This window comes from Centroberyx gerrardi, chromosome 17 (genome assembly GCF_048128805.1).
Source record: "Centroberyx gerrardi isolate f3 chromosome 17, fCenGer3.hap1.cur.20231027, whole genome shotgun sequence".
In the NCBI taxonomy this organism is placed as follows: Eukaryota; Metazoa; Chordata; class Actinopteri; order Beryciformes; family Berycidae; genus Centroberyx; species Centroberyx gerrardi.
Window position 1 is genome coordinate 14,362,951 of NC_136013.1, and position 17,195 is coordinate 14,380,145.

The window sequence follows — 17,195 nt, forward strand, 5'->3', positions numbered from 1 at the left end:
ACCAGGTCCAAAATTGTGTTCTACACTGTCTATAAACTCGCTTTTAAATTGCCTTTTCTACGTGCAAAAATAATTTAATCACAACCATCAATCACCACCAGGTTTACGCTGGTCGATGTAAAATGGCATCAAGGTATGGATTACTTGTCAAGGAGGCTACTGTGCTGCTTGATAAGTTCAGTTCTGGCAAGCAGTGTTTGGATGACTTCACTGAAGATGCCTCAAAGGCTCTGCAGGTAGACAGTTCAGCCTGTGTTGTGTTTTGTTGTGTTGTGGTGTGGTGTGGTGTGTGGTGTGGTGTGGTGTGGTGTGATGGGGTTGACACCTGTCTGGAGAATATAATTTGTTATATTCTTCACTTGTAATTTGTTGCAGAACATGGATACTCAGGATAAGAAGTTCATACTTGATGTTGTTTCTGGATGTATTGAGCACAAAAAGTTACTGGACATAGTCATCAGTGTCTTCTATGCCCAGAATGGGAAATGCTTATCCAGAGGTGATCGCAACCAGTTTGTCAGTAAGTTAATTAACTAAGCCATCTCCACTAACTACATCTTGGACTGTGTTTTTGATTTTTAGTCTGAATAAAGCAAGGCTACCATCTGAGTTCTTATGTTGCTACATTGTTCTTCAGTTATCTGTTACCTCGCCACATTCATCCTCGATGACCTTGGACTTCAGTGTTTCAGCAACATTGTCAGATCTCTGGACATCAAGAAGATGCACAAAGTGAGAAACTCAGTTTGGAACGCATCTGTGTTGTTGCATTGCAAAGAACCAATGCTCAATAACTCTACTGTATTGTGGTACATGCAGCATTGTGTAAAAGGCTGAGTGTATAACTGTGTGCATTGTCTTTGGTTGTAGTTCCTGAGTTTCTTCTTCAATGTCACAAACCTCACCACGTGGATACAAGGGGAGTGGAGTCATATCTATGATGCTGCCTATGTGGAGAAAAACTGGATTGCCCCTCTGCTAAGGTGAAAAAGTAGAGAACAGGAAAGTCATTTTCAGGGAATGACATTCATTATCTCCAATGGTAAGGACTGAGCCATAGGTCTATCGTTTTTGTCCATTAGATGGCGCCCTGAGATAGATGTTCTTATGGACCAGCTTGCTGCCAGACTGTCCAGTGGGAGTCAGGTCAAGAAGGCTCCCACCAAACCCACTGAGCCCCAGGAGTTCTCTCTGACCAAACCTAAACCTCGCCCCCTCCCCCAGCCTGAGCCCATTCCACAGCAGGAAAAACACCAACCAGTCAGTCTCATTCACATTCAAATAAATAGTATCTTTCAACTTTTGCTGCACAACCTTTGCATAGTCTGTTACATGTGTGCTATTGTTTTCTATTCTTGTGTACTAGCCAACAGAGATATCCTTGATAGATAAAGCAGGCCATTATCCTATATATTGTGTTGTGGCTGTCACGGCTGCTCCAGTCATGAGGCTTTTGTTTTTCAGGTACCAAACAGCACCTACAAGGCTCCGAAAGAGGTGCAGGCCATGGAGGAGATCAAACGAAAGAACCGTCAAAAGGCTGAGGTACAATGTCAGCTTTTTCCATTAGTTATCATTAAAAACATAACATCCAGAGGAGGGCAGCAGTGGTCTGTGATATGATCTGAGAGACAGTGAAAAATAAATTCATTTTCTGAATTAATTTATGTTCTGTTGTCCTTTGTATAATGAGCCGAGAAGTGTGCCTCATGTAGCAAAAGGATTCTATTTCTGCTCATTTCTTTTGGTTAGATGCTTATGACAACACAGTCTTGAGTTCTGCTTCAGAAAAGGTGAAATATATGTTGCAAACTGTAAAGACTGGGCAAAATTACAACATACTTTAGTTGTGTGATACCTGACTTTGTTTAGGAATACATTTGTTATACACACATATTGCAGCATGATGTATGGATCTGTCTTGTATGGCCATGTGGGCTGGGCACCTAGAGTGCATGACATCAATTCATCCATCCATCCATCCATCCATCCATTTATCCATCCAAAAAAACTGTAACTTTGTAAAAGTGGTATAGAGTTATTATCATCATCATTATTACGTCATTGTAATGATATTTCATGTGTTTTTCACCAAAGGAACTGCTGTATGAGGCAAATATGAAACAGTTCCAGTGTGTAAATCCACAGAAGTCTGAACGCACTAAGGTAGGGACTATATAAATCCCTATGTCCAATGTGTTATGTTTAGGCTTACTTGTGTAGAAAGAGTAAAAACACAATGACATGTTGCTTACTTCTCAATCCTCACACTACATCTCACCTCTCTTGATAGCTAAATTCCAACATGTCCTTTTATTTAAGCACACATTCGCTTCATCTCAGTGTCATCATTTATATTTATTACTTTCTGCTGAACCATCACCTGGTATTGCAGAAGGTGAAGTCCCAGATTCAGGAAAGCCTTGATTCCAGGCTCAAGTTCAATTCATTTCAATCGTCTGGAGTTCCAGCCGATCACAAGATGGTGAGATACAATTATTTCCCCCGCTTTAAGGGGTCATTAAACTTCTGTGTGATATTGATGAGTATCATCATTAACTGGCGCGTGTATATCCACTGGCATTTGTCTGCTTCTGTCAGACTAACAGCTGGTCCATCAAGCTCAACAACACAGCCATCCTGAGACAGGGAGCGCTCTATAACCGCCAGGTGGAGGAGGAGCTGCGAAGGTACAGCACACTGTCTACCTGTCAAATTCCTCAAACCGCATCTGGAACCAGTTTCAGCGGAAAGCTGAATATATATGGAAAGCCAAATGGGTCAAAAACACCTCAGAAATGCATATACATCTTGACGTCAGCGGTTTGCACAGGTCAAGGAAATATTACATGCAAGAAAAACAATGGAATTTTATCCCTCTTACTGCACTCTAGTATTGAAATGTGTGTGTGTGTGTGTGTGTGTGTGTGTTGAAAAAGAATGGAGCGTCTGGTAGAAGGGGCGCGTGAGCCCTCCTCTTTCCTACAGTGGCAGAAGGAGATGCGGGAGCGGGACCTGCAGGAGGAGTTGGCCCAGATTGAGCGCAGGCGTCTGGAAGGACGCATCAGCTATGAGGAGGCGGCTATGGCCCGCACACGCTTAGTGGAGCGCAACCAGAAGACTGCACAGCTTCAGAAAGAGGAGGTGGGCTACAGTCACCCAGCAAACAGAACAACTGAGAAGAAAAGGCAGTTTACAAAAAGTTTACACAGTACCTCAAGAGTGTTTAAAGAGAAGTGTGAAGAGAAAGGCCATTACATAACAGCATGTCTGTAGAAAAAAGTCTTAAGAGAGAGGGATTGATGGTTATTTATGAAGAATGTTATTTCATGGTTGGTTTGGTGTTTCTCGTAGACAGCCCAGCTGATGCAGAGATATGCCAAGAAAAGGCTGCAAGAGGAAAAAGAAATGAGAGACTTGGTGCAACAAGTGGCAGAGGGGCACAAGAACTCAAAGGCAGCTAAAGTGAAGTTGCAGAAAATCAAGCAGTGTATAGGTACGTCACCTCACCTGGCATCAGATGTGATTCTCTTGCCTTACAGTTTTCACAGTACTGTGATAATTGTTCTTGTTTGTCACAGTAAAAGAAGTCTCGGAGCAAAGCCGAGAGCTCCTTCGCCAAGCGCTGGACGAAGCACAGGCCGAGCTAAGTAGGAAATTTGAAATCATCCGTGAAATCCAAGCAATCAGATCTGTTCCTCACATCAGACAGAGGTTTTTGGATGAAACTGAGGTGAGTGCAGGAAAGACCGGATATCATCTCATCTTACTCAATGCATATCATATAAACCCATGACCGCGTGGCTCCCTGTGTCTCAGACAGCGGGCCATGACCTGCTGGGAGAAATGCCCCTGGCCGAGCTGAAGGAGCGCCTGGCCGTCCTGAAGGAGGCCGAGCAGAGCGAGCAGCAGGAGAGACGGGACCGCATCCTGGAGGAGAAGCAGAACAAGGAGCAGCTTCTGCTGGAGCAGCTGGACGCTATCGACCTCCACAGGAGAACACTGGCACAGGCCGCTGCCAGCAGGTCGGGGACAAATTAGACTCTGACTTCTGCGAGACTTTGTTATGGCATTAGACACACGTATTATACACACACACACACACGTTCATGATGATTCTGCTGTGTGGCAGGAAAGAGGAGAAGAAAGCCAGGCTGGGTTTGCAGCAGGCAGTGCTTGAGGATGAGAGAGTGCTGGCCCTGCAGAGGAGGCTGGAGGAGAAACAGCAGGAGCGCCAAAGACTGAAGCAAAGTGGAGCGAACAAGGCCAAAACCTCTGAACAGGCAGCGGCGCACTCTGTTAGAAGTGGAAAACACAACAAAGTGAGTATGGAATTCATAATAAAGTGAAACTGGGTTCTCTCAGTAAGTGGGCTGTAAGCTTTGTCTGTTTTGTTGCCGTTGGGTTTTTCATGCCATTAGCAGAATATAATACCGTTCCTCACTCTGTCCCGATTTTGGCAGAAACCCCTGGAGGAGAAAAGTTGGGAAGATTTGGAGCGAAGCTTAGAGCGTCAAGTCCAGAAGGAAGCACCTTATGCTTATGCTGCTTCTCAGAGGAAAACACTCAAGACATAAATATGTGGACTATCCTCCATTGGCCTCGCAATGTTTATTTACTTTAGATGAGAAAGATGAATAATACATCAGTCAGAATTTCTGCCAGAAAAAAAATTAAAGGGTTGAATAATTTGCATTGCATTTTTGTTACATTTTGAATTTGACATACTTAGCATTCAAATGACTGTAAAAAATAAAATAAATAAATAAATAAAATTGTCTGACTACCATTGTGATTTATTTCTATGATTTTATTTATTCATGCCATTACTGTTTCATCAGTTTAGTTTCCCTGCACAGTGAGACCATCCAAAATGATTTCTCTTCAACTGTGAACTTGAATCTGCTGTATGACAATGTTGCACTTTGTATAGTCTAGCTGTCATGCTTCTGTTCACTGTTGCCATGAGGTTTGTTATGCTTTGTAAATATCAGAGAAACGTTTTAGTTTCCAGGGGAAGTGAATCCCACTCACCAAGCAGTGGCAAAAGAGAAAAAGCAAAAACAAAAAAAGGAACATGAACTTCAACTGATGACATCAGGAAATTTCCCTCCTGCAAAAATAGCATTGGTGTTATTTTTGTATATTGTATTTTCTGTTCACTTGCCAGTTATAAACTATTATACAAAAATCTGTAAATGTTTAATTGATTGGTCACTCTTTACTTAAAATGTGCAATGGTTGAAATATACATTACAAAAAAGAACTATAGTAATCCTATAATAACTTTTATACGGTCAGTATACACATATCACAGCAAAATTGCAAAAAAAAAGAAATTGTATTTAATATCCTGTAGGAATATTAGTCACTACTGAGAACCACAGACAGACACACTCTAAGTCCCCATATGAATATAATAGGGAAATTGCGATCCTATGGACCTTTAGTATTATTATGTTTGTATGAAATGAATAAGATCAATGGTCTTTTCCATATGTATTGTAATGGTTTACTATTAGATTTGAACGTTTGCCAATCTTTTATTCCACACACTAACTCTATGAGTTACTGTACAGGGAACAGCAGCGCCCCCACAGGCTGCTCCGTGTAACAAACATGCATTCATTCTGCCCAGATCCAGCCCATTTTGCTCAGTTCTTTCCACCAAAGTAAAATCACATGATGTGTATTTTGTCATATGACACTGAGGAGAAGACTGACCCGAAAAAGCAAGCAAGCTATGATTCACTGACAACAACCTCTGTAAAAACAAAGGCAACTTCACCACTTGTCAGGGATGAAATGCTCTAAACTTGTTCGGTGGTAGTATTTATAATAGCTGGAGGATGGATTGTTGGGGAGTTTTGCCTGCGATAGCCGCCGCTTGTCTCCTAGGTAAGGTCTGATATACTGTCTTTTACCCTACGAAAAAGAGCTACAGTAATCCTATAATGCATTTCAGAAGGACACTATACACGCGTCACAGCAAAACTTTAAGTCCCTATTGGAATATTATAGGGGTACCATAGGAGATAACATGAAATACCATAAAGTACAGTAAGTTCACCATTGAGTGCCACAGATACACTAGAAGTCCCGAGTATTATAAGAACATTATCACAAGTATTGTGGGTTTTTTTTGTTATGGAGCAGGCGCAGGTTGACAGTATAATAAGTTATGAATGGAAAAATTATGCCATGAAATACATTTGGATATATATATACTGACAAATAGTTTCTGCAATTCAAGTGCAACAGTTGTTTTCCTTGTAGTTGTAGTTAAGCTTATCAGCAGCAACTTAACCTAATTTAGACAATCATCACGACCATATTAAAAAAGCTAAATCTTTTTCTAACCCATTAAGTTTAATGTTTGTATGTAAATTGGTTATAGGTATATAGGTGCATCAAAGTCTTGATTTTTTACAATGAAAAATCACTATAATATTCCTGTATGGACTTCTAGTGTGTTTGTGTGAGTTAATATTGACCTCATCTTACTTTATGGTATCTATTTATCAATTTATATCCTATGGTATCACTGTAATATTCATATAGGAACTTTTTGCTGTGACATTTGTATTGTATCCTTCCAAAATGTATTACAGGATTACAATAGTTCCTTCTTCCAGTTTAACCAAGGCTTATGTCCAAGAGTTTGAGGGAGAAATGTGCCAACCCAGAGGAGACTGAACCTGGGAAATCATATGACCCCATTTCAGAATAATTGCATTTCTTGAAGAGGATGGCTCTTATTCAACAAAGCAGTTAAGCACATGGCTAATGTGATTACTACCACAATATGGGCTCTGTGTTGCTGATGTGGCTGCACATGTTTCCCCCCCTTTCACTCAGAGGTTAGACAGTTTTAACTGAAATACTTAAAATTGTGGTGAACGATTCAGGATGTTCACAGCTACAGTAAAATGAAGAAGTGCCCCTCCTGTATATGAGGGAGTGTTATTTAATCATGTGTGTTAAGCTTCCTGTATCTTCCTGTGTTAATCAGAAGGATCTAGATAGCATGCTCCAGATGCCAGAGAGAGATTTGCATGACCTCTTTAGTGGGTCAGCTGATGGCTATATGGTCAAATCAATAATTCATTTATATACATTTAGACCTGTGGCAAATGAAATGGTTGCGTTTCCAGTTTTTTGTCCTCCACTCACTGTTAAATTTCACTTTCTCTCCCAGGCATGGTGGTGAGCCAGACCACACTCACTCCTGCTGTGATGAACACCACAGTCAGTGAGAATGTGACCGATGTGACCGCGACTCCCATGATCCTCAGCACCACGTCGCCAGGCTGCTCCGCCCTCAACACCTCCACCTGCGAGCCCTGTGTGCCTGGATCTCATTATGACAACGGTGAGTCTGGACGTCCCGCTGCCTCTGACTCATTATGAGCTGAATCTCTGTCATCTGTCCCGCTCTGTGTGACATGCAGTCGCTCTCTGACTCAATCACAGACACAGCTGTATCCTGATATGTTTTAGGATCTAGCTGATGGTCATTCTTGTTTACTAGATACTTGTCTAGTCCCTGCTGACTGAAAAAAACCTTGAAGTTGCTTCTTGTAGTGACTGGAAATGTAAGAATGGACAATAAAATTTAAGATAGAAGTTGAAAAAATGTTCCTCTGGTCTTCCACAGTGGGGTTATTATAGTTTGGCATAATTAATTAGTGTTTATCTTTGTATAGTTTTTAATTTTAAGTATTTTAAGTTTAGTTTAGTTAGTTTTCAGTGTAGGTTTGGTAGTTTTAGTTTAGTTTAGTTTTTTTTTGCTTTGTTTGTTTTACAAATGTTTAGTCTTAGTTTAGTTTTTATTTAGTTTCAGCTCTAGATTTAGTCTTTTTGGTATTGTGGTATGGTTCTATTGTGGTATGGTGGTATTTTGGTATCATGACAAGTTCAGAACAAGTAGGCCTATTTTGTATGTATGTCTGCAACAGATGTTGTGTAATACAAACAATAAATCATCTTTAAAAAATTTATTTACATTTTCCACCCAAAATTCATTCTCCCTGCACATCAACCAAAGGACGAAATCTAAAAACATTTCACGCATATTTTCATTTGATCTTAGTTTTACAAGTGGATAAGACTTTGACTGTATTGTAGTTTACTGTGATAACCTGCTCCTCAGACACGCTGCTGTGCTCCTGCTGTGCCGACCCGGGGCTCTGTCTGTTCTCTGGAGCCTGTCTGCTGTGTTCCAGAGGATTCTTCCAGCCGCTGGCCGGACAGCAGCAGTGTCGGCCCTGCAGCCAGGGCTTCTACACTAAGTGAGATCACCAGTTCTGCTAGCATACTTACACACCCAAAAGTGCAAGGATTTCTTTTGCCTCTAATGGTATGAACTATTCCACTATCTAGTTCACTGATTGTCTGTTTCTTGTGTATTTCACACAGTTTCACTGGAAGCCCCGTGTGTCAGTCCTGCCCTCCTGGATCCTTCAGCAATGACAGTGCTGCAGAAACCTGCAAAAGCTGCTCCGCAGGTTTGTTTATTTAGCCGTACACAAAAATAGCAGTATTCATGCAGACAACAGCAGCAGTAGACAAAACATTTGTAGTATTCTTATAGACAAAAAAAATGTAGTATTCATCTATTATTATTCAACTATTTTAAAGACAGTTCCTCCTAAATGTGTAATTTTTTCTATCATACTTTATGCTGAGCAAAGACTAGCATAGATTATGCTGTACTACTGGCAAAGGTATTGTGAAAATGTATCTCTGCATTGTCCCAGTGTCCCAGGTACAAATATCCCCTAGCTGCCTATCTAATCTCTGATAACAAACTGGTCAAATCAATTATTCACTAATCATACATTCAGGCCTTCTCCAGTAAAAAGAGCTTGAACTTGAACTTGCAAATGAATTACAATAATTACAGTTGCTGCCACATTCACATATCTCACAAAAATGATCCAGACCATAACATGTTTCATACTCATTTAGGGTCATTTTTATTTTATTTTAAATTTTGAGTAAAAAGACACTTTGGAGTGCCTGCTCACATCATCCCAATGTGAGTGTTTGAGACGAAAACAGGCCAGAAGTGTTGAGTTAAATGATGTATGCTGTTTTCAGGTTTCTTTTCATCGCAGCAGAATTCCACTTCATGTAATCCATGTGCACAAGGAACTTTCTGCAAGTAAGTTTTCCTTCAACATCACCCCGTTTCTGTTTCTGTCGATGTTTGTACGGGGATCCAGAAATCTGGAAACTTTCATAACCATCTCTGTGTTTGCCCAGCCGCTTGTCTAAAGATCTAACATCACATGCTCCCATCTCATGGTTCCGTTCCAACACACACACACACACACACACACACATACAAGCACTCATAGTAGGCCAGCTGCACAGTCACTGCTTTTATTTACAGGGAGTAGCCATGAACATTTCAGTGGCATCCATGAGCAACAGATTACAGAACTACAGAACAGATACAGAACTACGAACTCTGAATGTGCCTGGGTAAAAACATGTTCTTGGGTCACGTTAATTAAAATCTTGGACTAATCTTTATTTGGCCTCTGTTGGTGCTAAGGGGTTGTAGCAGTCGTAACCCATTCTGCCTCTAACCTGAAGTTTGACCTGCCTGCTTGGACATTTAAGACCTCATTAAATCCTGGAGTCGCTCTAATGATTACCTGTGACACCAGTTAAGTCAAAAGCAGGCTAAATCCAGGACTATTTCAAGCTATGTCAGTGAAAGTTGATTTGAGTTTCTCTTGTTAAAAAGGCTGTTTGGGATGAGGCTTCCTCCATGTCTGCACCACCAGCCCTTTACATTGTGGTTGTCTCTGCTGCTGCCACACCTGTCCTTTTTGGAACAATTGAATCAATGCTCCGGAGGGTACGCCCCATTAGTTTGGATTAGATTTGAGGGAGTAAGAACATGCAAGTTGAACTTTGGTAAACACCAAACAACAGTTCCTTTGTCTGCCTGAAAGAGGTGATGTTGGGTTACGTCCAAGTGAACCCTGGAGTGATTTGTTTGAAGTGAGAAGGCAGCTGGTCTAAATACAGGCAATATCCTGGCATTTAAGTGGCCTGTTGGGCTACTTTTCACTGAGAATTTCCCCTATTGTTCTTGATTTAAATGTGTTTTGTGTGCATCATGGTCATCACATTTGGCATTTGGAAATGTCCAATAACTTTAATAGTGCAAGCCTTAATAATTTTGACAATGTAAAGTACAGTTTGTAATCATTTTTGGCCAATGCTGTATATTGTACAATGGAAAGTGAAAATGAAAATCATGAGATTCAGTTTGTTAAAGCTGCCGATTGGCGTTCAAAATTCCAAAGGCCAAAGCAACAAACCTAGACTGAAGTATGTTTGCTCATCTGTCTGTTATCACTGTGAAACCAAACTGCAACAACAGCTTTAAACCAAATCCGCTTTACCACAGCTGAGAAAATGCCCTAAAGTGGTGGCAGCTATGACATCCATAGTAATTTGTCCATTTCCAGTCATAAACCAGTGTCTGTCTCTCTGACAGCTCCTCCAGCTGTGCCCAGTGTCAGATCTGTCCCGGAGGCACAGAGTCTCTCCAGGCTGCTGCTAAAGAGTGCACACTGTGTCGGCCAGGTAACTGACATCATGTTAACTTAAAACTACACGGCTCTAAAGAAGTATCCCCGCAAATTCCTAGTAGTTTCACAATTTAGCAACTTTTTCCAGCTTAGTCATTTTCATGAGTACTGCAGCCCATGGTAATAGAAAAGGGGATGCATGGATGAGATGCATCCATCCAGATGATATTTGGTTTTGGACAGGCATGCACAAGGCTCCCCGTCAGAGTATGTGTCAAATCTGCAGCAGTGGCTTCTTCCAGATCCGCTGGGGCCAGGAGAGCTGTGATGTCTGTCCTGAGAATCACTACTGTCCTGTGAGTGCCGTTCCCTCTTACATCAGATCAGAGTAGTGAGCCTGTGTACCTTTTGAATGATGTCCTGTGTGAGTTTGGTGACAGAGGATGTCCTCCCTTCAGAGTCCAGATGTGAACCCCATCCAGTGCCCCAGTGACGCCTTCTGTCCAGAGGGCAGCACAGCACCAGGCTACTGCATGGAGACCTTCTTCCGCAAAGCAGGGGACACTTGTGAACTTGCTCCTGTCACTATTGCTCTGTTAGTCATTGGAGGAGGGGGTGAGTAACAATGCTGGAAGAAGTGCACAAATCCTTTAATTAAGTAGAAATACTCAGATAGAACAGTAATCTGGTACGTTTTCCACTCAAAGTTCTTTGAATATAAAAGTATTACTGTATTAGATATCCAGGTACTTCAATAAAAGTACATGGCCAGTATCATTTTCAGATATTTCAGAGCTTCTTCAATAAAGCATCTTCCATGCATTAACTTCATTAATACTGTACTGTACTGATTTCCTATAAAGATGGCTAGCTTGAAGCTGCAGTGATCCTCATTTTTATGATCTGATTACATGCAAAACCATTTTCCTCAAAGTAAGTAGTAACTGCGGGTGTTAGATGTAGTAATGGTTCAAAGCTGCCTTTGGATGACATTATTTCTGCCCACTTTCTGTGCAGTTTAATGTCCTAGATGTGGTGCTTAGCATCCTTCCTCTAGACTCTACTCACCAGCCCAGCACACTGCGTCCTTCCCTTCAAAACAACAAAATACCAAACTTGTCTCATCGCTCAAGAAAGCAAGTTATTTCCCATCCCTGACTAAGCATTAGTGGGTGAAAAATGTACATAAAAATGGAATGATATACAAAATATCTTTTGTATGTACAAGTGGGCAATACTGAGTTGTTTATTTATAAATATATAAATGCAAATGAATCTTGTTGTGTTGTATCCAAACCTCAGACTTGAATAGACTGAATAAACTGGTCTACTCAGCAGGCATAACAAGCAAAAAAAAAGTTCTAATGTAGAAATATATTCAATTGGATGTGTTTATTTGCAATTTCCTTCTTGATTCCAAACTTAAAGTGACCATATAATGCATTTCTGAATGCATGTATACCCATTTCATATTTTAAATAAGAATTGTTCAGGCAATTTAATATATTTCCATGTATCAAAGGTTTCATTCGCTTGGAAAAGCTCCAATCCAAAGTGTTCAGATGAATGAGGATCTGCTGCTCCGCAGTAATCTGTTTTTACACGGTCTGGGTCAGATTTGTAATGCCATGGTAACTGGGAGCAGCGGTCTGTGTCCACCTGAGACGGCTAAGGAAGAGCTTTCATACTTTTAGTCACCAACCCACTCTGGAGCAGAGGAGTGGGTTACTTACTTTTTTCACTTAACTGATAAGATTTAAGTACGAAGTTGATCTTTTAATAATAACTCCTACAGACTAGAACAAAGTTTTAAATCTCATATACATGTATTTCAACATGTTGTAAGAGCCTCTTATATTTTTGGCATTATAAAACATGGTAAAACTTTTTTATTGCACACTGGAAATATTTTAAGATTAGATTATCTTGTTTTTGCCTTTGGTCTCTGACCACATCATGCACAAACGGACATAATGAAGAGTAATAAGAATCATCCTCATGTATCATGGTACCTACTGTAGATGCTAATTTCCAACAATGTTTTCTGGTGTTTTCCTCTCTCTCTTCCAGTGGCCTTGCTCTTTGTCATTTTGCTGGTACTGCGTCGACGGAGAGACGCCGACGGAGAGCTGTCTGCCGCTCGAGCTCCATTATTACGCAAAGAGCGACCTCAGGGTCGATACTATGGGATTCCCTGTGATGCAGAACCTGTGTATGCTGGCTGGTGAGCCGAAGGATCGTCTTCAACTTAGTTTTCCTAAGTGCTAGGCAGAGCAAAACCACTGAAGTCTTTTTTTTTTTTTGTTGCATATGTGCCTCAACTGTAGACAAAAGGACTGATAGAGAAAGACTGACTCTAAAATCCTAGACAGTCATATTTTAGTACATGGTGCCTTCTGACTACTGATAATCCACCAGCTCTTTTATGTGGTACATTTGAATATATTATCGACAAGCAGAAGTTCACTCTGTTGTGTTTTGTTGTTGACTGACACTGTTACAGCTGTTCTATCTTTAGGAAACGACATTCCTTTTGTAAACTAGGTTACTGGATGAAGAGAGGTACACTGGGATGTTGAAGAGGTGATGCAGAAACCTCTCTCTTGTGAAAAGCACTTTTTTACTGATGCAATTGATTTACTTTGCACTGATATGTTGGTAGATTGGTGCGCGCCTCTGTTAAGCTTTGTAGAGTAGTTTCTGTTGTAGAAAGTTGTGAACTGTGGTTGGTGCCTTGTGTTTTTGATGCATTTGATTGATTAAGGTACATTGTGTTGTCTATAGTTTCATTGATACCTGTTTAATGTTTTTCACCTGTCTTATTTAAAAAGATTATATTTGTATGTTTTAAAGGAAAACAAATAAAAATGATCAACTCTGGTCTGACCTCTAACTGCTTTATACTATGAATTGCAATATAGACTACAATTAAAGTTCAAAGAGGTTTTAAATTCAATTTCAAACCTTACAAATAAAAACCTGACACAGGACGTAGCAATGCTTCATTGGCTCTCTTTGTCAAAGTATTAAGGCAGTCTTCAAATATGCAATAGTCATAGGGAGATGAACTCGGTTGCCTTGTCAGTCATAAAAACTTTAAACAAAAATGATATCCAATGAAGTGAAAAATAGTGAAAATGTAACTTTTTACTCAGAGTGCCTTTGATGTCAAGTTTGTATTGTGTATTTTTATCACTTGTAACTAGGAATGCAAACTTCTTGGCAGAGTGGGCAACCGTGACTGAGGTAAGTAATGATGATTTATAGGCTTCTCAGTGTTTCCCTTTGGATTATCTGAGGGGATAATGTCTCCTTGTTAACATCAGATTGTAGAGGGAACTAATGGAGGAAATGACAACTTTGCCAGCCACCAGTAATAAATCACTGCCAGCTATAGCATTATGTTTTCAGTCCAGGTAGTTCCACACTGCTCCACACATGGAGTCCCAAAACAGCAGGTTTGAAGGAACTTTATATATTTGTTATATTCAAAACTAATGCAATATTAATTAGATAGGCAAAACAAGTTTGTTCTATTCACTAAAGACTTAGGTATCGGTGTGCCACCATAGCTCCTACACGGTCGCAATCGTGTACTGATTGTCCTAACGGTGCTCCGTAGTACAGTGTCCTACGCGAACCAACATGGCGGCCGCCTTGGCGAGGAAGGTGCCCGGTGTGTATAGCTTGATATTTGTATATTTTCGCTCTCTTCTCTTCATAGACGTTCAATATTTTATCCATGTTGACAGTTGTAATATAGTGAAGTGGCCAAACTGTGAAGCCGTGCGTGTGGCTGTCTTTATCTCGCCATGCTAAAGCGACCTAGCTAAATATGCCCCTTCCTCCAGCCGCGATATTAACAACCATGCAGAGCTTTTCTATTAGCTCAGATAGTATGTGAACGTGAACTCGGCATTATATGCATGTGTTATCCGCTTCCCTGTGACTGCATTGCTAACACAGAGTCGTATCTTGGTTGGAGGTGAACTTGTGTGTTAAAGTGATGTTTTCCTGTTGCCGCTGTGTGTCGCAGGGCTGCTGAGGCCGCTGCTCCTCTGCTCCAGAGCACCGAGGATCTGTCAGTTCTCCTCCATCGGTCGTCTCCCGCTCCAGAGAGCCGCTGCAGCCCCGGGATGGGCCTCTCTGTCCGCTAACATATGTCCGACACCACAACACGGCATCCTGCAACGGTAAAGGCCAGGGGGGAATGCACCTCATGTGTTTCCAATTAGATGTTGTCATTGAGCCACTCTATCTCTAACACACTACTCAGTGTCTTGGTTAGGGTTAAGAAAAAGGTCAAATTGGGGTTAGGGATAAAAATGGGATTAGGATTAAGATAAAATCAGGGTTGGGTTACATAGTCTGTAGAGATGCAGCAAAAAGTCGGGTGTCACTTTGTTCAACATCTACTTTTTGTCACCTGGTGGTTGAGTTTTGACATTGGACTATCCAAATAAAGTGCTATAATGTGTAATAATCATCACTAATATCACCTTTATGATTAGAATTGATTAAATGAAATCTTTATTATTTAGGTAACAAATATTGTGCCTTAATTTACTTTTCTAATTTGTTGTGTTGCAGGGTGTCAGCTCTTATTCCCAGTCTGATTCAGCAGCCCAGCAGAAACCTGACGTACTACAGTCTGAAGAAAGGGAAGAGGAAGACGGTGAAATCTGTGCCAGAACGGTTCTTGAGGCTGCACTGTGGCCTCTGGATCAGACGCAAGGTACCAGGCTTTTACTGTTTGGGGTAACTGGGAATGCCAAAATGACACGTTAAATGCAGTATATCCATGTTGAGGTTGTTGTTGAAAAGCTATATTCCATTCCACATAGCAGCGATCTGACTGTTACTTCTCTCTGTCTGTGAACAGGCCGGATACAAGAAGAAGCTGTGGAAGAAGATGCCTGCCAGACGGAAGCGGCTGAGGGAGCATGTGTTTTGTAACAAAACGCAGTGCAAGCTTTTGGATAAAATGACGACTTCCTTCTGGAAAAGGAGGAACTGGTACCTCGACGATCCATACCAGAAGTACCACGATCGGGTCAACCTCAAACTGTAATTACTCATTAACGTATGGTATTTTGTTTTTGTTAGAATATCATGTAATAAAGTCTTATGTCTCTGAAATGATTTTGCTCTATGTCTCTTTATGCTGAGCTCAAATTCACTCTTGGTAGTTTTATGTAGATATCACAGGTTGTTGCTTTGTCTGTTCAATGCACTCATTTCTTTTTAACGTGTGTCATGCTTTTAGCTGCTCTTTAAAATAAGAGATTGAAACACACAAGCCGTGTCAAAGTTTTGCTTCATATTTAATGGCTGTATGTCAATTCACCAACAGAAGTAATTAACTGAGTGTAAAGATAAATTGATAGCCATAAACCGTCATGTCATCACATCACTCCTTTAGTCTTATAATTCACAATCAAGTTGAAGATTTAAGTATTTAGAGATTCTGGCCTGCCAGAACAAAAAATGTCAGCATAACTTAGTAAAGTGGTATTTCTTCATCGATAAAGTGAAAGTGGCTAGTTTATCGGTAAATAAGACTTGTTCCTCATACAGATGAATGGCCAACTGAAAGAGTCAATATAACATTTTCTGTTCTTTCAGCAAAGCACTTGAAAATGACTGACAAATGAATTCAGTGTTTATCAGCAAGGCATCTGAAGAGGCCAAGAACAGCTTCACACAAAATCACTTAAGAAAACCATTTTCATACTAATAACAAACATCATGCAATGATGAGTTTATCAATCTACATACAAGTGTACAAATCTGCTACTTAGCAACAACATATTTGTTGTATTTTTCTCAGTTTGTATGTTTTTCTAATAGAAGGAAATCACTTCCAACACTAACACTGAAACCACTAATGCTGCAACACAGATTTCAGATCTTCATCACAGGCCAGAATTTTCCTGTTTCATTTTTTACCATTTACCCATAAGGACATTTCATGTGCATAACAAGTGTATCTACAACATCAGAGTGAATGACGTGTAAACAGAACAATTGTACCTGAGAAGCTTTTGTTTCAAACTTCAAACCACTGTAAATGATACAGTCAGTGAAATTTTTGCCGCTCAAATTCCAACCATCAATAACCACAGTGATACATTGTGTAAAAATGTTGACCAAGATTCAGGCTCAGTGAATAAAGTACAGGATGAAAACACATAAAGACACAAGTGTATCCCCTCGTGCTACTGACAAACACTTCCCCAACCTTAACAGCCCAGATGAAAGATTGTAAACCTGCAAACCAATACGTTTACTCACTTATATTCATAAAAAAACAGAAGAAGCAAGTAGAAGAACCTAGAGTTGCTCAGATAACAGCAGAATATTACACAGTGATTTCAAACATGAAAAAAGAACCATGTTTATATATCTACTTAACTGACTGAGCCTGTTTCTGTGTGCTGCTTCAACTGAAAGTGATGTATTCCTAATATATTGGCCTTAAATTGCACAAGCAGCACAAATCTTTTCCATAACGTCATATAAATGACAGTTTGACGTGCTGTGAAACTAGATAGAACCGGACAGTAGATTGTCAAAACACTCTGCTCCACTGAGAAAACTTTTGGTGGTATAGTATCTTATTTCTTTTGTGTGATAAAAATG

General features: G+C 40.4%; 3 protein-coding genes across 3 annotated transcripts; all 3 read left to right on the forward strand.

Annotated features, from left to right (window-relative positions):
- The first annotated feature begins 122 nt into the window (after positions 1–122).
- Positions 123–4,644, forward strand: cfap99 (cilia and flagella associated protein 99). The gene is made up of 15 exons (XM_071910999.2): positions 123–236; positions 376–520; positions 638–732; positions 871–983; positions 1,083–1,260; positions 1,465–1,545; positions 2,098–2,166; positions 2,396–2,485; positions 2,602–2,690; positions 2,940–3,144; positions 3,355–3,496; positions 3,582–3,733; positions 3,820–4,025; positions 4,133–4,322; positions 4,464–4,644. Exons 1-15 carry the CDS (start codon positions 123–125, stop codon positions 4,575–4,577), a joined length of 1,983 nt encoding a protein of 660 aa, XP_071767100.2. The 3' UTR covers positions 4,578–4,644.
- Positions 4,645–5,724: 1,080 nt separating this feature from the next.
- On the forward strand, positions 5,725–13,433 carry LOC139920868 (uncharacterized). Its single transcript, XM_071910955.2, has 9 exons — positions 5,725–5,898; positions 7,199–7,372; positions 8,153–8,291; positions 8,419–8,507; positions 9,103–9,166; positions 10,520–10,608; positions 10,797–10,909; positions 11,012–11,168; positions 12,624–13,433. Exons 1-9 carry the CDS (start codon positions 5,850–5,852, stop codon positions 12,779–12,781), a joined length of 1,032 nt encoding a protein of 343 aa, XP_071767056.2. The 5' UTR covers positions 5,725–5,849; the 3' UTR covers positions 12,782–13,433.
- Positions 13,434–14,176: 743 nt separating this feature from the next.
- Positions 14,177–15,687, forward strand: mrpl35 (mitochondrial ribosomal protein L35). Its single transcript, XM_071910957.2, has 4 exons — positions 14,177–14,229; positions 14,590–14,746; positions 15,144–15,288; positions 15,436–15,687. Exons 1-4 carry the CDS (start codon positions 14,199–14,201, stop codon positions 15,622–15,624), a joined length of 522 nt encoding a protein of 173 aa, XP_071767058.1. The 5' UTR covers positions 14,177–14,198; the 3' UTR covers positions 15,625–15,687.
- Positions 15,688–17,195: the final 1,508 nt, after the last annotated feature.

What these genes read in the sequence shown, in the direction of transcription:
- cfap99 (XM_071910999.2), top strand. Translation starts at nt 123, where the DNA reads ATGGCATCAAGGTATGGATTACTTGTCAAGGAGGCTACTGTGCTGCTT. An exon ending in GGTTTTTGGATGAAACTGAG is followed by an intron (nt 3,734 to 3,819) that starts GTGAGTGCAGGA and finishes CCTGTGTCTCAG; the next exon opens with ACAGCGGGCCATGACCTGCT. An exon ending in GAAGTGGAAAACACAACAAA is followed by an intron (nt 4,323 to 4,463) that starts GTGAGTATGGAA and finishes CGATTTTGGCAG; the next exon opens with AAACCCCTGGAGGAGAAAAG.
- LOC139920868 (XM_071910955.2), top strand. Translation starts at nt 5,850, where the DNA reads ATGGATTGTTGGGGAGTTTTGCCTGCGATAGCCGCCGCTTGTCTCCTA. An exon ending in TGGATCTCATTATGACAACG is followed by an intron (nt 7,373 to 8,152) that starts GTGAGTCTGGAC and finishes CCTGCTCCTCAG; the next exon opens with ACACGCTGCTGTGCTCCTGC. An exon ending in GTTAGTCATTGGAGGAGGGG is followed by an intron (nt 11,169 to 12,623) that starts GTGAGTAACAAT and finishes TCTCTCTTCCAG; the next exon opens with TGGCCTTGCTCTTTGTCATT.
- mrpl35 (XM_071910957.2), top strand. Translation starts at nt 14,199, where the DNA reads ATGGCGGCCGCCTTGGCGAGGAAGGTGCCCG. An exon ending in CTTGGCGAGGAAGGTGCCCG is followed by an intron (nt 14,230 to 14,589) that starts GTGTGTATAGCT and finishes TGTGTGTCGCAG; the next exon opens with GGCTGCTGAGGCCGCTGCTC. An exon ending in CAACACGGCATCCTGCAACG is followed by an intron (nt 14,747 to 15,143) that starts GTAAAGGCCAGG and finishes GTTGTGTTGCAG; the next exon opens with GGTGTCAGCTCTTATTCCCA.